Source organism: Ochotona curzoniae, unplaced genomic scaffold, assembly GCF_017591425.1.
Source record: "Ochotona curzoniae isolate NIBS_2020 unplaced genomic scaffold, NIBS_Ocur_1.0 contig_1274, whole genome shotgun sequence".
In the NCBI taxonomy this organism is placed as follows: Eukaryota; Metazoa; Chordata; class Mammalia; order Lagomorpha; family Ochotonidae; genus Ochotona; species Ochotona curzoniae.
In genome coordinates, this window is record NW_024465023.1 from 27794371 (window position 1) to 27821476 (window position 27106).

General features: G+C 41.3%; 1 protein-coding gene across 1 annotated transcript in view; it reads right to left on the minus strand.

Annotated features, from left to right (window-relative positions):
- PHEX (phosphate regulating endopeptidase homolog X-linked) overlaps positions 1-27106 on the minus strand; it is a 190010-nt gene that overhangs the window by 119593 nt on the left and 43311 nt on the right. The window contains exons 6-11 of the mRNA XM_041002049.1: positions 21918-21986; positions 18886-19002; positions 16137-16220; positions 14771-14916; positions 3633-3726; positions 505-633 (exon numbers count right to left, since the gene is read on the minus strand). Coding sequence (XP_040857983.1) covers positions 505-633; positions 3633-3726; positions 14771-14916; positions 16137-16220; positions 18886-19002; positions 21918-21986 — 639 coding nt within the window. The remainder of the gene's footprint in view (positions 1-504; positions 634-3632; positions 3727-14770; positions 14917-16136; positions 16221-18885; positions 19003-21917; positions 21987-27106) is intronic.

Genomic DNA, 27106 nt, shown 5'->3' on the forward strand with positions numbered 1-27106 from the left:
CATTCAAAATGGTGAATAAGTGTGAAGATGAAGGTGTTAAAGAAATTGCTGCGATAATTTCACAAAGTATATCAAATCATCATATGGCACATTTTTGAATCTGGTACAGTTGTCATATGTCAAAGGTACCTCAAGAAAGGTAGAATTAAAAACACATTTCTTAGAAGAATGTGGAGCAGAACCCATTACTATGGCAATGAACCTTTGTTTTAATTCATGACCTTCAATCTCACATACACTTCCACATAGTTTAGTCACACTCTCACAGCCCTGGACAGTGGCTTCACACCACCTCCCCTTTCCTGCAACCTTCAATATCTGCTCATCAAGCCTAACTCTCATTTGAAGGCCTTTCCTTCTACTTTTTCTGAGAAATTTAAAGAATTCAAAGAGAATTCCTATACACCTCTGCTACCTAGAAGGTTGCCATGGAGCTGCTGGTTTGATCATATCCCTGCTAGGTGGGTCAACACCAGGCTTCAGCATCTGTGGAGTGCCACTTACCATTCCCTTCTTGTCTTCCTGGAAGTGCACATCCACAAACATCTTCCCTACAACATAAGGCAGGGCACTTTCGATAAAGTTTACGCATTTGTCCCACTGAGGCAGCAAAGTTGTAGTCCCCTGGATTACCTGTGGGAGATAATTGATCCAGCTTGAGCTTCATTCAAATAAAATCCACCACTAAAAAGATCCAAAATAGTCTACAAAGCACTGTACACCCAACCCACATAACATGTCAGGCAGAGGCAACATTGAACCAGCTGAAGAGAAAAGCTCGCCTTCTCCCCAACTGTATTTAAAACCTGACGAAAAAAACAATTGGCAATGAAAATATCAATTATGTTCCAAATTTTCCCATTAAAACAAGGATCTAGATACTGTTGGTTTTTTGATGTCAGCAGGGATAGAAGAAGATATGTCACCAAGGCCTGGGAGAGCATTTAATGTCTGTTGAAGGGGGAAAAAGTATTTAATGCCTACTGAGAACTGGAGTTCCACTATGAAAGATCTAGAATCAATGGCTGATTGATTGAAAGATCCTGACCAGAAGGCTTTCCTTTCTCTATGTACTACACTCAATGTGGCCAACTGGGAGAACACAACTTACCAGAAATAACCCAGGCAGCATATTTACATTGTATCATAGCAAAGAACACATTGGTAAACAAGCAAAATATTGATGTAAACATGTTTCCATCTGTCCCAATTATATCATTACAAGAAAATATTTATAAACAAGGAGAGAGCTTCTAAAGCCGGACCTAGAAGGCTCAAAGGTTTTTCCACAAGAATGAAATAGAGAAATACGTGGCCCTGGGAGATTCAAGGTGTAGGCAATGAGAGAGGGATGGTGGCTGGAAGTGCTCCGTAACAATGTGAAACTCTGCTTGTCCAAGCAAGGTGAACCAGATGAATAGTTAAATGCATCTCTCCTTCCTCTGCTTTCTGGTGACTTGACCCCTCACAGACGTAAAAGATGGATCTATTTTTAAAACCTCTACAGAAAAAGATCCCAGAACATTCTTTGGCAAGTGCAATATTATATTTAGCACTTCCTGCTCAAGAATGCATCCCCTTATACCTAAGCTCAAATTTTCACACACTACTTCTTACACCTTTCTGGCCCCCCTCTCTCTTCTGCTCTTCGCAGTAGGGGTGCAAAGCAGCTGGGTGCCATTTTTATGTGAGCCACAGGAGTTAAAAATACACACACAAATCTACTTGTTTTTATCTTAACCCTTTGATATGACCTAAATATGCAGTTCGTTTTATGCTCTTCTCTATAAAGTAGCTGTATATTCTAGTAACTTTAGAGGGTCAAAATGTAGCCAAAATAATCCAAGGGTATTGGCTTACCAAGAATCTATGTACTTACTAGTTTCCTTAATAACCAAAACCTCCATTAAATGAACTAACAACTAATAAGATTCAACATTCACTTTAAATTGTTAGAAAAAAATAAATTTTGAAATATTATTTGGGGACTCAACAGGCTAATACTCCTCCCTATGACACCAGCATGCCATATGGGTGCTGATTTATGCCCCACTTCCAGACCAACTGCTCCACTTCTAAACTAGCTCTCAGTTTATGGACTGGGAAAGCAATAAAGGATGGTCCAAGTTCTTGGGACCCTGCACCGTTTTGGAGACCCAGAAGAAGATCTTCGTTCCTGGCTTTGGGTCAGTTGTTCAGCTTTGGCCAGCGTGTCCATTTGAGGACTGAATCAGAGGATAGAAGCTCGCTCTTTCTCTCTCTCTGTAAATTTATCTTTCAACTAAAAATAAATATTTTTAAAAAGAAATATTATTGAAAAGCCACAAGATCTATAAGTTCTCTAGTGCTGGGAGAATGGTTCAGACCTAAAGCTCAGAAACAAAAATGAGAGAAATGTCTGTGGAAATTAGGAGTTGAATTATATGAAAGCAAAGACTCAGGGTCTAAGGGAGTGGGACAAGCATAGGGATGGAAACAATTGAAAGAGATTGAGAGGAGATAGATTTGGGATTCTTGGGCCTGGGTGAATTAACGCAGATTCAAAGATGAGATGTTTGTGTAGTTCACTTGAAAACTCTATCCCCAAAATAAAGCTAAAACTTTATCACCTAATACATATAGCATGCCTATCTTCAATAATCAGAATATTGGGGGGAAAGGTAGTTATAGTACAATAGGTCACTGAAACATACTCCTGTGGCTCCAGACTTTGTACCCTTTGATCAACATCCCCCCTTTCCCCATCCACCCCAACCACCTTTTTTTTCCTTAAAGATGTATTTATTTTAATTGGAAAGGCAGATCAAATTTACAGAGACAAGGTGAGACAAAGATCTTTCATCTGCTGGTTCACTCTCCAAATGGCCACAATGGCCGGAGCTGAGCCAATCTGAAGCTAAGAACTGAGAGCTTCTTCCAGGACTCCTATACAGATGTAGAGGCCCAAGGTTTTGGGCCATCCTCCATTGCTTTCCTAACACTTTGCCTTACGTCATCACCTTTCTGTTGTCTGTTTCTGTTTCTTTTCATATTTCATATAAGTGAAATCATATGAGTCATATTTATGTTCCTGATTACCAAAGTGAACAATACTGTATCATATATGTCAAAATTACTGGAAATTGATGTTTTACCTTCTCCCCCCACAAAATGAGCCTTGTAAGGTAATGGATATGTAAATGAACTTGATGCATTCTATACTGCATGTAGGCCAAAACATCACATTATGCCTCACAAACATATAAAATCATTCTGTTACCCAAACATAAAATATAAACAAAAACACGGTGACAAACATGTCAGTAAGAAATATGAAAACTATACTCATAATGACCCAATCAAAATCACTGGAAAAATAGGAATAAATGATAAGAACACAATGAAAATAATGTGACAGAGTGAAGTATTACCCTAAATATATTTATACACCCCAACAAAGCAGAACCTGAGTGCAGATGATTGTATTAAACTACACCTGGATAAGAAGAAAAACTGTCAAAGAAAAACAAAGCTGTAAAACTCCTACTATCCAATCCCTAAATATGATTTTTTATTCAATCAGTTAATATACACACTGTTCCAGCAAGTAAAGCTATCCAGTGAAGGAAATACTGTAATTTTACTCAACTTACCCGTGAGAATTCCAGCCACCTATACTGAAAACGCCGGCTGAGGTTTGGAATTCTGGAATAAACCATTCTCCATACCAAATAGTTGGCAACGGTTCTGTTAACAGAGAGAAAAGATCATTTATCATACTTCAGGCCTCTGATCATCTGCAGAATACCTTTGGGAAAACTCTTGGCAAAGAGCCAGGCAGAGATCTCTTGCTCACATGAAAACAATGCAGAACTTACTCTGGACAAATGACATAGGATGATTCAGTGGTAACAAGTGCAACCTACACTAGCTTACCTGTCACCACCTGCTATGCATAGGTGTAATGTAGATTCCAGCTCCAGGCCTTAGAATAAACATTTTTATTTCACTACTAAAAAATAGAATCTGTTGCTCACCCTTCCATATCTGAAAATTGTGAAACCCTTCAAAGTCTTAGGTAACTTGATAGTATACAGATGTATTATTTCCTTTGGAAAGTAACAACGAAATACTGGTTAGTACTGGTTGTTTATATTTGCATCCTGCTCCTACTCTTATTAAACATGTGAGTTTGGACAAATCACTTAAGCCCTCTGATTTATCTTTCCCAATATTACAATGAGGATAATCCCTACCTCATTACACAGGAAAGTTACGAGCTTTAAAGAAATCACAAAATGTTTGCCAGAGAATTCCTAGAATTTTTTTGTTGCTGTCATCTACTTCCAAAATATATAAACAACGCCATTTGTTCAAGTAATACTCATGATATTTTTAAGAATTTGCTAAATTTCATATAATGCCTTTTTCTATAAGTAAAAAATGCCCTGACCTCAAAAGGATATTTTATCTGAGTTAATTTCTAACATAATAGTGGTAATGAATTTTTAATGACCTTATGATCTTCCCAGTTGTGCCATTGCCATGGTGACTAATAACACACATTCCTGAACTGGCTTGTGGGTCAGCTAAAAATGTGAGAACAGTGGAACATGATGATGTTAACCAGCCCATTAAGAACAACTCACACTTTCATTGGCATGGTGCTCTGAGGCAACGGATATGCATCCTATGAACAACGTATTTTTCCACATATATGTACAGCATATGGATGCTTATTTTAATTCAAATAGACATATACTTATGTGCTAATATGAAAGAAACTAGAGAAATTAAAATTTTAAAAGATAAAACACAGTGAAGTATTTTCAAAAGACATTGACTGATCTTCAAACACTATTAGATTCCTTCTTTAAGATACATTATCTAGGTCCAGTGTGATAACCTAGTAGCTAAATCCTCACCTTGCGTATGCCAGGATCCCATACAGGCATCAGTTCCTGCCCCGGCTGCTCCACATCAGATCCAGCTCCCTAGCTGTGGCCGAGGAGAGCCCAAAGCCTAGGGATCCTGCACCTGCATGGGAGACCTAGAAGAAGCTCCTGGCTCCTGTCTTGGGACCAGCTCAGCTCTGGCCACTGTAGCCACTTAGGGAATGAATCAGCAGGTGTAAGATCTTTGTCTCTCCATCTTTCCCTCTCTCTGTAAATCTGCTTTTCCAATAAAAATAAGTAAATCTTTTAAAAAATATACATTATCCACATCAGATTAGGTTAATAAAGAACCATGGATATAAATCCACAATTCATATAGTTTTCTTTGCTGCTTCAGAAATTTTTTACATGCTATCAGATTCACTTAGACCAAGACTGTTTTTTCCTTGTCATAAGACTATCCAAGATAGCCAATCAGCAGCAAGGAAGGGCCACTTCCTCCAGTTTCTTCCCATCTACATATGCTTATGCCATCAGTAATAGCTTCAACTGTGATTTCCCTGCAAGAATTTTTTAAGCCACTTGCCCATGTTGTGAGAAGTAAGCCAGATAAACTAGGTCATAGAATTCACACATCTACAGGTATATACACAAATGGCTCAAGATTCCTTTTAATATAACAAGTCAAAAATAAACCCAAGAGGATGACACTATCTCCCATAATGTGTACCATATAGATCAAATAAAGGCCCATGACCACATATAATACAGAACTGAATAAAAGCTTAATTATTTTGAAATTTAAAAAAAAAATAGGGGTCTGAGAATTTCCTTATCAGGTCAAATGGACCTTGCTACAATATGCAAGGGACCCTATTCAACAAAGTCTAGCTTTATATCTATGCTCTGCTAAGGCCACTAGGATAAATTTATAGTTTTCAGCCATTCACCCAAAGCCTTTATGTTCATGTTTCTACTCTTAAAAAAGTCAAGAAGTGCTTACTAAATATTTACTATTGACCAAATATTGTGCCAGAGGCCATACAGAATACAAACAATTATGAAATCAGGACATACATTTCAGAAAACATTCTACTGAGGGACACAGGACTTCAGATTTCAGCATATTCCTATAACTCTGAGTATTGAAAGGACAGATTGTAAATACAAAGGGAGGGGTTCCTCTCTCACTCACTCAACACATCCTGAATATCCAGACATGTACTAATAGTTCTAGGAGCTGGGAAGATGAAAAGGTGAGAAAAATCAAATCTCTGACCACCTGAAGCTTTAAATTAAGCAGAAGCAATGAAATAAGTGTATACTTCACTATGTGGCAGATCCTGGCCTTGAAAAATGAGTGCCAGAAATTTCTTAAAAGGACAGCAGGCTTCCAAAAGGTAGACTTTGTGAGAAGAACAAGGCTTGAGCTAGGCCTGAAGGTTAGAAGAGTTTGGTTTAGGAGCTAGTACTGTGTTATAAAAGATAAAACTGCTGCCTACAAAACAGCATCCCATATAGGAGTCAGTTGGTGTCCTGTCTGCTCCACTTCTGATCCAGCTGCCTGTTCATGGACCTGGGAAAGCAGCAGAGGACTGCCCAAGTGCTTGGGCACCTGCATCCTTGTGGGAGACCCTGAAAAACTCCTGGCTTCAGCCCAGTCCTGGTTGTGTGGCCATCTGGAGAGTGAACCAGCAGATGAAGACTGTTTTCTCCTTTTCTCTGTCCCTTGTAGCTCTGCCTTTCAAGTAAATAAATAGATCTTTGAAAAGCAGAAAACTGGGGCCCGGCGTGGTGGCGCAAGTGGTTAAAGGTCCTCGCCTTGCATGCCCGGGATCCCATATGGGTGGCGGTTCTAATCCCGGCAGCCCCGCTTCCCTTCCAGCTCCCTGCCTGTGGCCCGGGAAAGCAGTCGAGGACGGCCCAAAGCTTTGGGAACCTGCACCTGCGTGGGAGACCCAGAAGAGGCTCCTGGCTTCGGATCGGCATAGTATCGGCCCGTTGCGCTCACTTGGGGAGTGAATCATGGGACGGAAGATCTTCCTCTCTGTATATCCGCCTTTCCAATGAAAAAAATAATAATAATAAAAAAAAAAGAAAAGCATAAAACTGACAATAGTAGTGGCAGCTTTGGAGAAGGGAGCAGGAAAATGAAACCTGGACAGGCTAAAGAATAAAGCAAAGGGCCTTTGCTTCCAGGGGAGGCAAGGAACAGGATCATCACTCAATGAAATAGGTGGGAAGGCTGGCCACACTAGACACATCAACAGCAATTAAGTTCTGGACCTTAGCATGTGCGTGGGATGAATTTTGACTCTAATCCAAAACACTGTTCTATGGTCAAGCTGTGCTGGATCCAGAGGTGCAAATGAATAGGAACTAAACCTCCAACAGGTATGAGTCTACAAATTCCAAGACACTACCTCAAAGGGTGTTGATGAGCCACATCAAGCAGGAAGTTAGGATGGGATGGGATGAAGATGGTAGAAAACAGAATGTGGCAGATTTACACTACAGATTTAGGAGCAGAGGGCTTTCTGGATTCCCTAAAATCCTTCCACATTAGCTATGATCCTCATAGCACTGCTATAGTACAGATGATATTGTACCCATTTTATGTTTAAAGAAACATGAGGCTCAAAACGTTAAGTAATCCCTCATCACATCAAGTAGAATCACTTGTGGAGTTTTTAGACATTTAAGTGCCCTAACCAACAGAATTGCAATCATTAGGACGAGATTTAATATAAATCTTGGTTTTAAATCTATCCCTACTTAGTCCAATTCATGGTCAAATCAGACAAGCACTACAGTAAGCCAGGGAGGCTAGGCCAGAGGCTGGCATGTCTGACTCTAAAACTGTTGCACACATGGATGGATGAGAACCTTAAATTCAGCTACGTCTTCCTAACCAATCATGGTGATTCCAAAACACTATAACAAAAGGTAATTTGCAGAAATCAATAGATTATAAACAGAATAGTTGGGCTTTCTTGGCCAGAAGATGGAATGCTAGGAAACCTACATGGGGTGACAACGGCACAAACAACATGCTGCAATGTATTACAAACAGGCTGACAGAATGCTAGGGAACACAGCTTGACACTACTAATATCACCATGCCAAGAAGGACTATGACCATATGAGTGAATCACAGCTAATGATCAGATACATTTGAAAAAAATCCAATTCAGCAATAGTCCTGCAAAATAACACATTCTAATTCTCATTCTCTCGCTCTCTCTTTCTCTTCTCTCTCTCTTCCTCTCTCTCTTTCTGATCCCCAAAAGCATTTTCAGCAGTATGGTAATTTCCCATAAAACAGAGCAAGAGAGCCCAACACTAAAGCATAACAAGAAATCCTTTTCCTAAAGTCCCTGACTTGGAAGTTTTTGCTGACTCATGCTCTCAAAGATTAGCTGTTTCCATGTGCATTACCTATGAAAGATCATGAAATATCTTATTTCATTCTCATGATAGCACCGTGAGGGCAGTTATTGCTATTCCCATCTTCAGATGAAGAAAAAATTCAAGAGGCCAAGGAATTTCCAAGGTTGCGTGAGAACCAGAAATAACTTTTGAGTCTTCATATTCTATTACTTGAACTTGTTGCTCTCAGGTATTCTGCCTGTGGTGAGCCACAAAGATTCTCCTCAATGGTTCTCAAAGCCAAAGTGAACTTCCCCAATCCCGCAGGCTGCCAGGAACGCCCAAAGCAGTGCTTTCCACAATGTGTCCCTGGGTCAGCAGTGTTAGTATCACCTTCAAACATGCTAGGGAGTGCCTGGGCCTTACCTCCACATTCAGAGGAGGAGCCCTGACCGAGTAGCCTGTATTCCCAGAAGCCCTCCAGCTTGCAATGCATGCGAAACTTTAGAGGTGTTGGTCTAGGAAAATGCCATCTCTTCACCTGTCTGCACTCACCGGCAAACAAGGACTTCGTGAAGCCCAGAGCAGGGTTTTGCAAATGAAAATGGGCACATGAGCCTTCTGGGAATCATGCCCACTTTGAGATCCTGATTCAGCAGGTCTGGGGCAGAGCTCGCCATTCAGCCTTGTTGCCAAGTTCTCAGGGAGCACCTGGCAGGCTAATCCGAGGATAAGACTTTGAAGATCAAGGCCTAAGTTACCTTCAGAGGAGTCCCATAACAGCCTAGCTGCCAGGTGCGCCTCACAGAGCTCTTGTCAGACAGGAATCATCGCACCACACTGCACATGGAGCTGGCTTCATAGGAAAATAAGACAGGGAAGCTCACCAGGGCCCTGCCTGCTACGGAAAAAAACTTCAGATACTGATGATGTCCAGGAAACCACGCCTGGCAGGATCTCATGCCATCCTTCCTCAGCCCCTCCCCTTCCCCTGGTACTTCCACCTCAGATCAAACAAGATGGGATGTGTGGGCAGCAGCCTCCAGCCAGGAATGAGGAAGACTAAAGAAAAACGACAGGAAACGTCTATCACCCTGGGATAAGCTAGTAAATGTTTACCAACTGCCTTGCCAAGAACAAAAAAGTATCTGTAGCATTTGCCAATTCCCATGGTGTGTAAAACTCCCACCAGAGTTGATTTCAAACAAAGTAAAATCACAGCAAATAATTTGAGGGAGAGGTGTCCATCACTGCCTCCACACCCTCTTTCCTCTGTCGGCATTAATTCCTTTTCCTCATCACCAGCTTTCCATTCATGAAGCCAAAGACCTGGCCCTGGACATCCTTGGACGACCTTGTGGCTCCATTTTTGTGCCAGGCACCACAGATCAAAGACAAAAGCACAGCTCCACTGTGCTCACACACACTCACTTAGAAACACAGACGTCATCCTAGCTGGCAGGGGGCCTGACATAAGGGGTGAGCATCAGTCAAGAAATAAGCAACTGATATCAACCCAACTTTGGATCCCTGAAATTAGCAAGAAATCGGTCCAGATTAGCAATGCCTATCTTGTTAGAAATACAATATCCTAGTACACATTGAGCATCCCTAATCTAAAAATGAACAATGAAACATCTGAAAATGTCTGCTTTCCACATAAGGACATGTATAGAAAAGAGATAATGGGGCCCGGCGTGGTGGTGCAGTGGTTAAGGTCCTCGCCTTGCATGCCCGGGATCCCATATGGGCGCCGGTTCTATCCCGGCAGCCCCGCTTCCCTCCCAGCTCCCTGCCTGTGGCCCGAGAAAGCAGTTGAGGACGGCCCAAGGCCTTGGGACCCTGCACCCGTGTGGGAGACCCAGAAGAGGCTCCTGGCTTCAGATCAGCATAGCATCGGCCCGTTGCGCTCACTTGGGGAGTGAATCTGTGGACGGAAGATCTTCCTCTCTGTCTCTCCTCTCTGTATATCCGCCTTTCCAATAAAAAAAATAATAAAAATAAATCTTAAAAAAAAAAAGAAAAGAGATAATGGAGATAGATGTGAAGGTAATCAATTTAGAAATTTAGCTCTACTTCCCTTTAAGAGTCTGTAGGCAAGTCACTTAACTTCAACTTTCTCACTTGTACAATGGGAACACCAGATAGGATTGCTGTAAGGCTCAAAGGCGACTGTTAATTCTTGTAGGGCTAAACATGACCATGACACCTACATGCCTTTCACAGACTCTTAGAACAGAGGCATAGAACAGACACCCAATGTGAGAAGGCTTAGCTGGCTACTTCTTCTACAGACTGCCAGAGGAGAGGTAGAAAGATACTTGGGCCAATAAACTGAAGGCTTCTCTCCACAGATCTTGAGCCTAAACCACGCCCTCCTGCTTTGAAGGCAACATCCAGGTTCATGCTGTTCCCATTATCCAAGATACTCAATACCCACTTCTTCCTGCTACCCCCATATCCAAAAACTCACCCTCATTCTTTGGGGTTCTAGTCATATTTCACCACCCTGCAGGTGGTGATCAGGCACCTTAGTCAATTCCTAGAATTTTTAAGGAGTATCCACAATGAGAAGCACGGTGTTCAGCTTCAAAACTACATAAGCAATTATAAGATTGCCTGCCACGGATGCTCTCTGTTTCATGGGAATTTGAAGAGAGGAAACTATTTCAAGAAAATTTAAAAAAAAAATCCTCTGTGCAGGCATGTCTAGGAAACTCCAATTCCTCTTCCCGGCTAGGCAAACAGTGAGGCCGCTCCTACTGTCCAGCCTCCCGTACAGTTAGACAAGTCCCATGTTTGAGTCCTGGTTTATTCAGAATGTGTAGACGTTGATATATGCCACTCTCAGGCCTTCCCACAAAATCCTATGCAATCCCCCACACTCTCTCCTTTTCCATCCACCAGTTACATGGAGAGGATGCCAAAAATCTGGGCAAGGGCAGAACCACAAGTTAGAAGGAGGCCACATTCCCAAGTTACTATTTGGAACAAAGTTAACTTTTGGGAGCACACATGTTGGGTTGTTCCAGAGCAAAAGACTTGTTTTTTTATTTTACTAGCCAATGAGAGTTTCAAGGCACCCGTGAGAGCACTTGGCATATCCTGACAAGCATGTCAGGAAGCCAACAGGACCTCCCCTGCAGTAGCCTTGTCCTGCTACAGGAGTGAGGATCACACAATCAGCAATCTAAACATCTTGCTGTGTTGTGCAAGCAGAGGGTTGTCTATCTTCTTAAGATGCATGCAGTGGCCTGAAGTTGCACAAGAATACAAAGGATACAAATTTCCCCAGAAAACTGGGTTGTTGAGGGTTAGCCCACATACAAGAGATTTGGCTTTTGATTTTTAACTGAAAAATCACACATATGCACGCTGTCTGCAGATAACTATTCTATTCTCTTGCCCCATGATTGCTATTTTTACATTTGTCTAAGTTACCAGTTCCCAGAGAAAATCTTGCCAATCCTGTGCTTTTTTATTCCCTGTTATTAATAGAGGTCCTGCAATTCAGAAATCAAATCAGCCCCCACGGAGCAGATGTTTCTAACACAATGAATCAAAGCTCAATCTATCCCCTGGTTGTAAATTAGGCCCTTGCGGAAACAAAACACAATTTCCAAAAGTAGCTAGTATTTTACAACTGAAGAGAACACAGTCCCTTGAAGAAACCAACTCATCAGGTTCTACAAAATGAATAAATTATACAGCAAATGCTACCTTTCAATGGAAATTACTAGCAAAGTTTCAATCAAGTGTATTCAATCATTCAATGGAATAGAAACATTAAAAATCACAAGGGTTATATTTTACAGTGTTTCAGAGCTACCAAGTGATAACACAGAAATTATCTTTTTTAAGGATTTATTTTTATTTGGAAGGCAGATAGTACAGAAAAAAGAAACAACACACAGAGAGGTATTCCATCTGCTGGTTCGCTCTCTAAATGACCAGAGCTAAGCCGATCCAAAGCCAGAAGCCAGGAGCTTCTTCTGGGTCCCCCACATAGGTACAAGAATCCAAGCACTTATGCCACCCTCCACTGCTTTTCCAGGCCATAAACAGGAAGCTGGATCAGACATGGAGCAGCTGGGACTTGAACCAGCATCCATATGGGATGCCAGCACTGCAGGCAGAGGATTAGCATAGGCCACTAGGTAGGTGTCACAAAAAGATTTTTTTTTTTTAAAGATTTATTTTTATTATTTTTTTCATTGGAAAGGCGGATATACAGAGAGGAGAGACAGAGAGGAAGATCTTCCGTCCCATGATTCACTCCCCAAGTGAGCACAACGGGCCGATACTATGCCGATCTGAAGCCAGGAGCCTCTTCCGGGTCTCCCACACGGGTGCAGGGTCCCAAAGCTTTGGGCTGTCCTCAACTGCTTTCCCAGGCCACAGGCAGGGAGCTGGAAGGGAAGCGGGGCTGCCAGGATTAGAACCGGCACCCATATGGGATCCCGGGCGTGCAAGGCGAGGACTTTAACCACTTGCGCCACCGCACCTGGCCCCACAAAAAGATTTTTGAACACAGTGATCTTCTCATTCAAGAGGCTAGTCAGAAGACTGCTACAACGTTTGTTTAAAAAACAAATGGGAGACTTGCCCCAGCTCTACTTTATTGAGGTGTATGGGATATGTATTTTTAAGGGCCCAAGGTGATGCTGCTGGTACTACCAGTCCATGAAGCATCCTTCCAAAACAATACCAGCACACACAAATGAGGCACATTAGAAAGGGCAAAAGAAAATGAAATTAAGAGATGAGGTTATTAGGGCTGTGGTACACTGAGTCAAATAAATTAAAGAAATTTAAAAGATGAGTTTCTTTTGACACAAAATTTTTTTGAAATCCATACACATTTTGTTCATGACATACATTTCTCAAGTGCCTTTTTAAGACCCTGGGCACACTTAATCTTACCTCTAGATTCAATTTGCACTTCAAAAATTTTCAAGTAATCATTACCTATCTCTAAATGATAGGATTTGCAAGTGTTTAAGATCGACTTATTTATTTGAAAGGCAGAGTTAGGCAGATAGCCAGAGAGTGGAAAGGAGAGAGAGTGAGGAAGCATTTCCTCCCACAGTTCATGCCCTAGCTGGCCACAGCAGCTAGGGCATGGTCCAGCTCAAAGTCAGGAGCCTGGAACTCCATCTGGGTCTCCCATGTGGGTGGCAGGAGCCAAACCTTCAGGCTATCTCCTGTTGCTGCTCTAGGTACATTAGCAGGGAGCTTATCAGAAGTGAAAGAGCTGGGACCCAAACCAGCGCTCATATGGGATACCAGCACTGCAGATGGCAGCTTATTGTGCTGCATTACAATAACAATATAAAATGTCTCTTCTCATTTTTTAATGCTTTTTTTTTTTTTTTTACCATGGACATAAATTACTTTGGTCGCAAGAAGATCTCTTAATAAGAGCAGCAATTCAGGCCTGATGTGATGGTTCAACTAGCTAATCCACCCCTTGGAAGTGCCAGGATCCCATATGGTCACTGCTCCATGCCCCAGCTGCTCCACTTCCCAGCCAGTTCCCTGCTTGTGGCCTGGGAAAGCAGTCAAGGATGGCCCAAGGCCTTGGGAATCGGAAGAGGCTCTTGGCTCCTGGCTTCAGACTGGCTCAGCTCTGGCCACTGTGGCCACTTTTTTAAAGAGCAGCAACTCTTAACAGGTCTCTGTGAGCCTCCATGGGGGAAGATGGGTGCTGCATTTCACTCCTAGGACTTTTGCAGGTGTATTACTATTATTATTATTATTATTATTATTATTATTATTATATAATTTCTGATAGTGTAGACTTGTCTGAGTTCATATGAGAAGACATGATTTTCCATCATGGCCTGACAACTAGCCCGGTGAAGTGGTTTTGTAATCTAGTTGACTATCTGTGATTTGTCTTCTTCAGTCAAATATGAAAGAAGACAGAAAACTCAGGCATTTTTAGGATCTCTTTCCTTTATAACAGTCAACTAGTAAAGTAAAAATTATAAAGCATTCTTAAAAAAAAAAACTTCAGAGATCCTAAAGTTGGTTCCACCAGTGTCATCTGTCTACAGCTCTCAGTGTGCGCTTCTGACGCTCCAACATAGGCCCTTCGGGTTGTTGCCAAAAGTGATTTAATGACAACCATAAAACCAGAAAAGGAAGCAAAAACCAAGGATGAACTTGAGGAGGGGACGGAGGGAGGAATGATGTTCACAAAGAAGTTTTTTAAAAAATAAAACCATTATATAACTGGTTCCCCAAACTAATAAACAATTTAGACTCTCTGAGGGAACAGTACAGAGGAAGACCAGATATAAAAGGCAAAAACATTGTGTATTTGTTGTCATCACAGCAATTACAAAGCCCCCAGACAACGGCTCAGGCCAATTTGTTACAAAGGGCAGCACTATTTTTCTCTATGTCTGTTCAGATGTAACTTATTTTAAAAGCAGTTTTCAAAGGATGCAAGAAGGGAGGTCTTCGTAAATCAAAGGGAAAAAAAATAAAATCACACTAAAATTCATGTGAAAAGTTCTTACTTCTTCCTCTCGGAGCCTAATATCCTGAACAAATCTTTAAAGTACTGTGGGACGCGAACCACCACATTCTCAGAGGGACCAATATCTTTCAGGTGAGGGTACAGTCTGACATCGATGACCTTCTTGATGTAGCCCAGCCAGTCAAACTAAGGGGAGGGAGAAAAGAACAGCAAAAGAAACTGTTAAGCAGCTAGTGAGAAGAAAGGCAAAGAAAGTAGGTTGAACATAATCTAGCCCATGCTATGTCACACAAAATAATTAGACTTCAGTGCTTAAATGTAGAACAGAAAGTTCTGATAATGGTCATCCAGTCTCAATCACATGCCTCCTCCTTGACCTTGTCCCTCCTCCCCTCTGGCTTCCACCTGTACTCCCCCCTCCTTCATTTTCTCTTCCTCCTGCTCCATGCCCTCCTGTGGTCTCTGAGTCACTTCTTCCAGAACGTTTCCTTCTCTCTCCACTCCTTTTATCCTGCACTTTCTCCCTCCTTCTACATTCTCCCTTTATCCTGCATACTGCCTCTTTTCCTTCCCCATTCTCTAACCTGTACTCTCCCACATTCTCACATACACACACATAAATGACCAGTACATTAACTAGTCTCCTCCACCTCCTACCCCCCACCCTTAGGCATCCTTCATTAACACCAGAGGGAACCAGCAGCAACACACAGTATTATGGCTCCATTCTTCACAGCATTACTATTAATCCAAAGTACCATTTGGCATTTTAGATGGATGACCTGCCTGCCTGTCTCTACTATTGAAATGGAGAATGAGTTTCCCACTTTCCCAGGATCCCTGCAGCTAAGGGGTAGCCAAATAATTCAATTCTACCCAATAATACATGAAGAGAAAACATCTGGAATGCTTAAGAGTGGCTCTTGCTTGTGGTTGTTTCCCCAAAAAAAGTCCCACATAGCGAGTATTGGCCCTTCCCCTTCTTGCCCTGATGACAGATGTGATAGATGGAACTGTGGTAGTCACATTGCAACCATGAGTCATTAAACGTGAACTCAAAAATCAACACACTAAGGAGAGTAGAATGGAAAGACAACAAAAACTTAGATTTTTGACACTGTTCAACAGTTGACCCAACACCAACAACTACCAATATATAGACTTTGCCCAGGTAGGAAGATGGGTTACAAATTTTGAAGCAACTACTGGAAAGACTTTCTGTTCCCCATAACAGAAGGCATTCCAATGCCCAAACAAGGGATATTTTTACAAAGTAATTGAAAAAGTAATGATAACCAAGAAGACTGAGAGTAAGTTTTATAAGACAAAAATTTACAAAGAGATAAAATGCAACTGCTTGTAAACTGAGTTATTAAGAGAAATTTTCAGGGAGAGTTTTCACCAACCTGTGGAATCATAGCACTCAATTCGGAAATGTTCATTTTATTGTACATGGCCTCACTAGTCCGGTTTTCATGTGGAATCATTATCTGTTGGAAAGAGATTCTGATTATTTCTTTTTCAAATGAACTAATTTCTTACTGCATGACTACTTTACACATGTGCCAAAACATCTGCATATTATTATGCTGTTTTCTGAGACCTTGGTGTGGCACCCAATTGAGAGGGATTGGTAGAAGAAAACATGACACCACATGAGGCAGGATTAAAATTAAGGAAACACAACTTCAGTGAAACACAACCTCCTCTTCAGTGTGAAATACTGTTCCCAATTCAAAATACCTACCGGGAACCTCCTCCTCAGGTACAATGTGAATGGCAACACCTACTGCTGGCTGCCTTTAAACAGCCAAACTGAAGTTGAATAATTCAGGCAAAAATCCTACTGCTGTCACCTGTGGACTCCAGATGATGATCTCAATATTTCCTGAACCACAGACCTTTCTTGGGCTCTTGACACAAATCTAAACTAACAAACACCAGACTACCTAGATGCCACTGCCACTTACAATCATTTTCTCAAGAGCTTATTCCTTCATTCCCTCTCCTGTATCCTTAGGCCTTAAGATTCTCCTCATTCCAACACTAGAGATGCAAATTAGAAATGCACCTGGAATGAGCATTTCAAATCCTACACCTGTGGTTCTGGCTCTTCACATTCTTCCTATTCCTGACACTCATGCTCTTGGTCCTGCAGCCAACACAGTATCTAAACTTCCAGACTCTGCCAGGTTTAACCTAAACTGTAACAGCAACAATCTTATCTCCCTCAAGGACCAAATTAGTCATTTCCATCCACAAGCAGCAGCTGCTCTGTCCACATCTGAACCACATCGTGGTCCTTCCATCATCATCATTCCTTGCATTAAACTTACTACCTTCCACTTCAAGCATGACACTCCTACCCTTGCACTCCTATTCACTATTAGTACCTCCATGGTTTGATTCAAGAATTGCCCAAGATTCATTCTCTCTAGCAAACCTTTTCAGTTTAACTCTACTTGGTGCCAATCACAGGTTGCTGCATTAATAAGACCCTTCCCGGAGCACATACCTCTCTATGCAGGACTGATGAGACACACATCTGCATGGCTGTATTTACAAACATGTCCTTGAGCTTGCTGTCAAGTGCTGTCCCACATCCCTCGCTACAGGCATCTCCCCAAAACCTCTCATCCAGAAGCTACCTAGTGACTTGAGATGAGAGCAGAAGAGCAGAGCCCAAAATTCACATACCAAGGGTTTTCCATGTCAAAAATTGCAGAAGTCTGAGCAGCAGATATCTTGCCTGCCTTTACTAAACGCTTTGGTGCTTTGAGCACCAAGTCCCCTCAGCCTGCATAGGATATACACCTTGTGCCCTACAATAGCTTCCTGTTCCTGAGCAGATCATGGCTCAATGCAGGCCCACCAGCCCCGCCACCTCCTCAGATTCAGCTTTGCAGCTCTAGGTCGAAGCCCTTTGGCCAGAGAGCTGCCTCCAGCTCCCTGCTGACAAGCTCCTTCAACATAATGGATTTGTCACTTCGTTTAGGCTTTTGACAATGCCCAGTCTTGCTTCAGCCCCACTTTTTCTAGTTTCCGTTTGATCCAATCACTGGCTCAGGGCAAGGCCTTCCTTCTGTATCAGAGCTTCAGTCAAGATTAAACCTCGGCACCTCCTAGTTGCCTGTGAAGGCAACCCAGACAGCCTCTAGACATAGCTGAGAGACACAATCCTAGACTTCCAAACTCCTTCAATGGCTTTCGTGCTCTGGGAAGGTGACATGCAGTGATGACCCTTGTGGGCTGCAGAGAGGAATGCACAGCAGAGAGACTGATTTATCCCTCAGCTCCACTCCAGACCTCAACACACCACAACCACACTGCCAAATATTAAGCCAATAAACACTTGGACTCCCCATTTACACTAACATCTGTTATCACAGTTTACTGAGCCACAAGCAGAGGACCTTCAGTAACTGCTTTCCTTTTCTAATCCAGCGTTCCCTCTCTAACCCTTTTCACTACAGTACTTTCCTCTGGACCGAGACACACAGTGGCTTTACACTTTGTTTCTTCTAGGAAAAAAAAACTATGCTGCCCAATAAAGTTAGCCATTTTTCATTTCTTGTTAGTCTTCTAGGATTCTTCCCAGCTAGTAGGAGCCTATGAGAATTTAAGGTGACTATCCCACAACAATCTATGGCACAATGAGAAAGTAAATAAAATGGGACAAAGAATGGAAAACAAGAGTAGGTACAAAGTAACACCAGAAATGATGCTTTAACATGCTTATTAGCATGTTCTAATATACTCGGCATATCAAATTTTATACCCAGAATCGGTGCACAGACTTCCCTGAACGCTGACTGACCCTGAATGAGAATGTATACAACGTACAGTGGATCATAAACAACCTTCCATTCAAACCAAGCCAGTCATCTGTACTCTCCTTTGGCCACCCAGCCATACACTAAGGAGAGTCCAAGGGTCTCTGTGCTGCTACTCTGACAAACACTGAGCAGTACAGACACCCCAACATCCTGAGATGAGGGAGGAGAGAGGGATGAAGTGTTCTGCTAACAGCATCTTAATTCTACTTTTGACCCAAAGGGCAATCACACAGAAGGCTGGTATTTGGTCATCATTTCTGTTTTCATTCAGGATAAACTGCTTTTAAAATAAGGAAAGAGACTGTTGATGCAGACATACCTCAGCTATCTTAACTTCCAACCTAAGCACCGACTTCATGTCATGCTCTGCTCGGGAACTGTTAGCTCCTAAGAGCACGGCAGTATCCACCATGAACTTGTAGAGGGCATCTCGATACTGTAAGAGATAGAGAAGCAAGTGACCACTAGTAATGGCTTATCACAAAGTACGTTTCAGAGATGCACAAGAGTATAAAGAGCAGGTTGCAATAAAAGTCCTTGATTTTTCACTCAGGACTCAAAGTCTGGTTACAGGTGTCATACAACACCAGCCACCCACCAATCACATCAGCAGACAAGAGTGATGGCTACCTTAGCTGCTGTTTCCATGGCATTCAGAAACATCCAGCCACCAAGTGTCAAGAGAATGAGTTTTCTGGCAGCTGGCAATATTGCAGATATACAAACCCTCCAAATGAGCCAAGAATAGAAAGTTAAAGGTCAAACATCCTCTTTTCAGGCAAGCAAGGCTTTAATGTAATAATGGGAATGAACTGCTTCTGAAAGCAGGAGAACTGCTCCAGGAAGACTGGAAGAAATGTGGTTTATTCTCTTCCAGCTCAATTTACCCATCTCCACACTAAGAAATAAAAGATGACTACAGGGATTATAGCCCTATGTCTTTCTGTTTTTCACATTGCTCACAAACTCTGCCTTAGGACAGAGGAAAAACAGAAAGAGGAGAAAGATGACGAAATAAAAATACAGCAAATAACAAATATAGAAGTCCTTCCTTACCCATGCTCAAAACTCGCGCAAATGCTCTCTGTAATGATACTGATCCAGGGGGTGTGGAATCATAGATCTGCCCAAGACCATTTAGATATTCATAACTTCATTCTCAGGCCAAATCAAATTATCAGTTTAAAAATGGGCATGCTATAAATATATTGAATTTTGCATCCTTTCCACGGTTGCCTTGGCAGGGTCAAATCAAATGATTTTGCAGGCTTTATATGGCCTTTGGGCCACATATTCCCAACCCATGGAGGACAGGGAGAACCTCCTTCATATGATTCAAAAGAATCTTACTGGGGTTCACCTCTCATATCAGATATATCTGTGAGAATTCAGTATACTAGATACAAGGGCTAGTGCTGCAGCACAGCAAGTCAAGCTACTACCTGCAATGCCAATGTCCCATATGAGTGTTGGTTTAAATGTCTGCTGTTATACTCTGGTTTCTCTTCAGATCATATTAATCTTTCGCCTTTTAAATGTCTGCTGTTCCACTTCCAATCCAGTTTCCTGATAATGTGCCTGGGAAGACAGCAACTGATGGCTCAAGGACTTGGACGCTTGACATCCATATGAGAGAGCCAGGTGCAGCTCCAGATTCTGGCTTCAGGCTAGCCCAGCAGATGAGTCATTTTCTCTCCTGAACCAAAGGATGATGTATTCATTCTCTCCCCTTCCCTCTCTCCCCCTCTCTTCCATTTGTCTCTGTCTCCCTCATGTTTGTGAATGCCTTCAGGACCTACACAGTGCTTGGCATTCGGGAGAACTTTAATAAATATTTGTTGAACCAGAAAGCAACTTGATAAATAAAAAGAAACATTTTACCATTTCCTATTTAATTCTAAAAATACTGACTCAATAAACATGCAAGGTAGCTTGGTAGGCATTTTGTATATAGGCAAGGAGTAAGCATATAGATGAAATTTTAAAATAATGCTTCAAACAGTGGATGGAACAATGAGAAACACAAACATGTAATTACTTGCCACATTAGACAAACTGAGTGGTTCCTTAATAAAGTTGCTACATGCTTAACAATTCAAGGGTTGAAGAAGGATTCTAGTCCCAAAAAGTGGGCAAGTAGCATTTGAAAGCTCCAGGCTCCAGAGCAGTGAGAGAATAAAGAGGGGTTTTGTTGGGGGAGAATAAAGAGTGGATGGGACAGGAAAGATTGCTAGGGCCTAGGCCTCCCTCTAAGTAATTGAAACCCTACCTTGAGGCCCAAGTCATATAGGAAACAGTGCTTTGAAAACAGAGCTTGGGAAGTGGTGCTAAGGAAACAACAGAATGAAAGCAAGTAGGAAAGCACTAAAAGGCTACTTCATAGTCAAGTATTAACCAGGATCTGGCCTAGGACAGAAAGGATTCCTGGGAGGAGCCAGGTAGCTGGAAGAGTTATTGTGTAGACACAATCATTAGGAATTGACTGAGTAGGTACTGGGAGAAGAGATTATTTCAAGCGAGATGGCTGAGAACCCAGCACAAACAGAAGTATCCCCAAGCTCGCTAAGTGTATCCATTCACTTCCAAAAGGAAAACTCACCAATCTCTTTTGATGTATGTCCCCTGCCAAAAGATCGTCTAGGATCTTGGCTGGTTTGCTGCCGTCTAGAGCCTTCCATAGAAGGATTAATATCACCACAGAGTGAAGGGATCTAGGTCTGGGGCACCTTAGAAGCTCAGTAGTTTCCAAACAACTGAGAGTCATAAATGAACCAGCTTTTTACACTCTCCAAGAAACAAGTAGACTTCCAGACCAACACAAGTCCAACCTGATGGATTCCTTCTGGATGTGATTAGCCCTCCATTAACCTGAGCTACCTGTTAAAAATACAGATTTTCAGACCCCCATATCAATTGTATCAAACTAGACTCTCCAGGACTTGACAGTTAATAGAAGCTTCCCAGTTGATTACTAAAGATTCCAGTTTGAGAAGCACTGGCTTCTTGGTATACTTTGGCCCGTTTGATTCCTGCAATGGACAGTGAACAACACTCTGAACTTCTGAGGAAAATGCTTGTAAGTTCATTTCTTGGTTATTTCCTTTATGTCTGCCCAGCTAGATCACAAGGGCCTTGTATATGGGGACTTGATGGCTTTGATACGCAGACTACAAGAAGACAAGGAGGAAATTGCTCTGTCTTCACGAAAGGCTTTTGCATCTTGCAATGGGAATATGGTCATAGAAGAACCACACAGCTCAATTCAAGTGAAGAAGCAGGACCTTGCAGCAACTGATGAGCGTGACAAGAGTCCAACAAGGTACAAGGGGTGAATACAACTGAGACACTTACAGTCTTGGCTTCTGTGCTGTTATCAAGATAGTCTTCCCTCACAGCCAGGGAGAGTGTCGCTTGGTCCAGCTGTTAAAATAAAAACAGAAAGCATTCCTCTGGCACTGTGAATTCTTGTGTACCATGTGAACAAGTTATGAGACTGTGCATCCCCACCAAGAATCCACACGCAGAGGCACAGGCAAACAAATGCTTTAGAATGCCAAATACAAAGTATCAGACCCCTCTCTGCTTTCCTGATTCTTGGTTTCCAATCTGCTTGAGCTTCAACAAGGGCACTTCAAATAGTCTTTGGACAAAATGAAATGAACACATATAAGTCCATTTTGGTTCAAATTTTGAAATCCATGTTTACAAGAGATTGTCAAAATTCATGGAAAATGTGTATCTTGAAAAAAATATACATGGATTTCCAATTTTTTGCAAAAAGATAAAGCATCTTGAAATTCTATTTGCCATGAATATTTTCAAAGACTCTCCCATCAGCACTAGGCAACACCAAGGTTACGGGAATTACAACAGAGCTTGGGGAGTATCTACTTTCCCTTCTTCTTTGATGGAAGAGAAAAATAAACATCAGAAAGTGATGCAATCTGCCCAAGGTAACAGCATTTGGCAGAGCTCATAGTAAACACTGTCTCCCTTAGTAGACCCAGATTCTTCTCACTACACTGTTTTGCAAAATGTTATCCTGGATTGAGCTAAGTAACCAAACTTTTACGTCCCTATGTCTAAAATCATGCACTCCATTATGCTCTTTTTTAATGAGACAAATAATAATTTTGTTTTAAAAATTCTTTCCAAATTTTAGAATACTCTGAAAAGTTTTGGATAAGTGATGAAAACACATTTATTAATCAGACAACTAAATAATCACAATGATGATAGTGAAGTCTAGTATAAATACTTAAAACTTTCAGCATTTTAAAGGTAATCAAAGATAATGTTTGCAAAGAGGGTGCTAGAGAAGCTGAGCCTGTAGATAGAAGAAAACTGAAGACATTATATACAAATTAACTGCAAAAAGATCACAGGACTAAATGGAAAACTGACCATTATAAAACTTCCAGGGAAAAAAAAGTAACAAAAAAATCTTTATGACCTGGGGTTAGACATGTCCCTCACTAAAAAAATTCTTAGACAACATGACACTGTGACACCAAAATCAATATCCAGAAAAGATTAAATTTGATCAACATTAAAAATATTGCACTACGAAAGACACTGTTAAGAGAATGAAAATATGCAATTGCGAAACATTTTGAAAAATCACATATATGACACAGGGCTCACGTCCACAATATATAATCTTTCAAGTGTAACAATAAGAACACAAAGCACTCAATACAAAAGTAAGCAAAGGATCCAATGGACACTTCAACCAAAGAAGGCATGGAGACAGAAAATGAGCACATGGAACAATGAAAGTACATCAAAAAGTTCATGCCGAACTAACTCGTTTAGACCAGATATTCAGCACAAGGAGCAGGAAACGGCTTGGGATGCCTATATCCTGTCTGGGCGCCACGGTTCATGTCCTGCTTCTGCTTCCAGCTTCCTGCTAATGCTCACCCTAGGAAGCAGCCGGGAATGATTCAAGCACTTGGCTCCCTCTGTCTTCTTTTTGACTTTTGAATAATTCATTTAAAGAGTTCTTCTGGATCAGAGACAGGCAGTTAAACAGCTGCTTGAGAAGCCTGCATCTCACCCCAAAGTGCTGGTTCTAGTTCCAGGCCGAGGAGGAAGAGGATGGTGGCTATTGTATGAAGCTCTGGTTTCTGGCTTCAGCCTGGCTCTTGTGTATACTTTGGGAGTGACCAGCAGATGGAAGATCTGTCTGCTTCTTTCTCTCCCTCTAGCACTCTGCCTTTCCAACAAACAAATATGTAGAATCTTTTGAAATCCATCATGGGAGAAAACTTCAAACAGTTCACAGAAATGCATACTATCCAAAAATTATGCATGGATTTAAAATTTTGGGCACAAAAATAATGATCTGTTAACTCCATTTTCCATGAACTTTTTGAAGCATTTTTATATATGTACAATATAATTACCAGGAAAATGTAAATGAAGCTTATGAACAAACACATCTGCTAAAAGGGTACAAAAACTCTTACAAGCAGTGGCAAGAATGTCAAAAAAAAAATTGTGAACCACTAATTCTCACCACTACTGGAAGCAGAGAACAGAGCAACAAAATAAAACCGCCACATGAGCAAGAATTCAGCTTGATGGTTCTGTATATAGTTAAATATACATTTACATATGGCCCACAAATCCTATTACTAGATATTTACTCAAAAGAAATGACAACTTGGGTCTAGTGTTATGGCACACTAAGTTAAGCTGCATCCTACACCAGCATCCCATATGAATGTCAGTTCAAGTTCTAGCTGCCCCACTTAGATCCAGCTCCCTATAATGACATGCCTGGGAAGATAGCAGGAACCAGCCCAAGTGCTTATCCATCTCTTTCTATATCTTAATATAGAACAAAATATGTATTCTTTTTTAATACATAAAACCTGCACAATTTTCAGTGAAAACTGTCTTCATACGTAACAAATTATACCAACACCAAGAGTCAGGCAAAATATCATTCCTGGTATGTGGGAGGAGGGATGGTGCCTTCAAAACACCATTTTGTCAGTGTATACTGTTAAATTCTCAAACTATTTTGTTCAGCGTTCTTCTCGAATTGGCCTGAAACAATCAAGTCACAAGTCAGCCTGGCTTCCTCCTACCACAATTCCCAATACAGCACTGTTTCTTCCAAAAATTAAGTCAGCCAGTATCATGAAACACAATATTATGATTAAGATGCTCTGGCTTTCAATTACATTTGGACCACTTGGAGAATCTTTTGAGACTCAGTCTCATAGGAAAGGAAACTGTATAAATACATCAAGAAAACCAAAGCTTCCTTCTCATGAAATGAAATTAAATCCACTTATTGTCAACATTTAGATAATTCAAGTGAGGTTACCAGACTTTTTTTAAAAAATAAATCTTCATTTTGTTATGGTTTCTAGGGAACATTTTGAATATGCTAATGGATTGAATAAGGTCAATTAACTAAATCTCCTTAAAAGCATACAAGAAAGAAAGAAAGAAAGAAAGAAAGAAAGAAAGAAAGAAAGAAAGAAAGAAAGAAAGAAAGAAAGAAAGAAAGAAAGAAAGAAAGAAAGAAAGAAAGAAAGAAAAGAGGAGAGGAGGGGAGGGGAGGGGAGGGGAGGGGAGGGGAGGGGAGAGGAGGAGAGGAGAGGAGAGGAGAGGAGAGGAGAGGAGAGGAGAGGAGAGGAGAGGAGAGGAGAGGAGAGGAGAGGAGAGGAGAGGAGAGGAGAGGAAGAGAGGAAGAGAGGGAGAGAGGGAGAGAGAGAAAGAGAGAAAGAAAGAAAGCGAAAGAGAGAGAGAGAGAGAAAGAGAGAAAGAAAGAAAACTTTCTTGAGAAGCCAGCATCAGGATATTATGTTATTTAGGTATTTTTTTTATTAATCTTTGCACTTATAACTGATAGGAAGAGTGCAAGGAGAAAACAAAGCATGTTTTCCAAAGGCAGGCACTTAGGCTAGCAGTTAAGATGCCGGTTGAGACGCCTTCATCTCATATTGAAGTTCTTGCCTTCAGCCCCTGACTCCAGCTTCCTGCTAATGCAGATGTTGACAGGCAATGTTAAGGGTCAAATGGTTGAATTCTTGCCATCTACATGTGACACCTGGGTTGAGTTCCTGGCTCCCAGCTGCAGCTTTGGCCTAGCCATGCTCCAGCTCTAGTTACTGCAGGCCCTTGAGGAGTGAACCAGAAAATGGGAGTACTCTCATACAGTCTCTCCCTGTCCTCTGTTTTTTATAGAGCATGTTGCAAAGAAATATGATATAGTAAGCTAAAAACAGGAATTTTTCTGCAATTATAATAAAACTTGGGTTAAGAAACAAAGCAGTAACACAAAAGGAAACATCTGACAAATTATGATACAGGAAAAAGGCACACAAAATTTTAAAAAATTTAATATTTCCATCACAGTCTCTCCTAAATCAGCTTTAAGAATCTTGCTCATACCCAGAAAAATGTAGGCCATTGAATAAGTATGATTTTAAACTGTCTTTACCGTCCAGTGACACAAACTGGCATGATCCTGACCTTCCAGATGTTGAAGGAGGCTCACAGATACTGCATTCAGGCTGTCCATTGTCCCTTCAATCCTCAATCTTGCTATATACTGACATACAGTCACATATACCAAGAGGATGTTTTCAGGCATTAACTTTGGTTACCTCCTGCATTTTTATATTTTTTCCCTCTGGTTAAAGCCAGCCAATCCTGAGCCACATCAGCACAGGGGATTTTTGCAGAAGGCAACTGTGTGCATTGGCACAACCCTTGTTGGCCAAACTGCACATCCTGGGCATGAGGATAAATATCTGCCCCTTGGAAGAAAAGCCACTTTCTTCACCCAAGGGCACCATCTGCTCACCCAACACATGCCTGCAGTAGAGGGCCTGCCCAGAAACAGTGCTTTTGCTTATCTTTTTTTGATTTTGAGCATTAGAAAAGTGAAGAATGACAAGGAAAATCCAATTTGATGGAGCCAAGTATGAGGACACTTCCAAAAAGTTCAGGGGAGAAATGGAATTGAAAGTTGATTTTGGTGAATAAATTCAATTCCTACATAGTTTCTTTCATAATATACATTTTGCACCAACTTCTTAAAGACCCTTCACATACTGAGGGAAGACAGTTTAAGGAATGAGGGATTTCTCCAGCAGCAGTAAGAAGATAGTTTCTTCTCTGAAACCAGGTACATGAATGACAGGGTCCCCCCCAATGTCCTAGAGATTTGAAAATGGAACAACCAGAAAGAATGGAGATCTCGGAAGAATGGGATCAACTAAAGAAAATGTCTATTTTTTGCAAGACTACATTTGAGTTCTTTAAGCTATGTCGAGTACACAAATTAAAGTCAAGCATTCTCTAAATGGTCCTACCCAGTCACCAGGTCATGCTTTAAAAGAAGAGACTCTTTCATTGATGCTACTGTGGACCAGTATCCACAAGGAAAACTATCACAAAATTCAAAATTCAAATTGATATCACAGTGAGAGTGAAAATTCTAAGCCACCCTTCTTTGCACATGCACAAAGCAATACTCAGAGAAGGAAATTAATTTGCACTAGGGTACTCAGGGA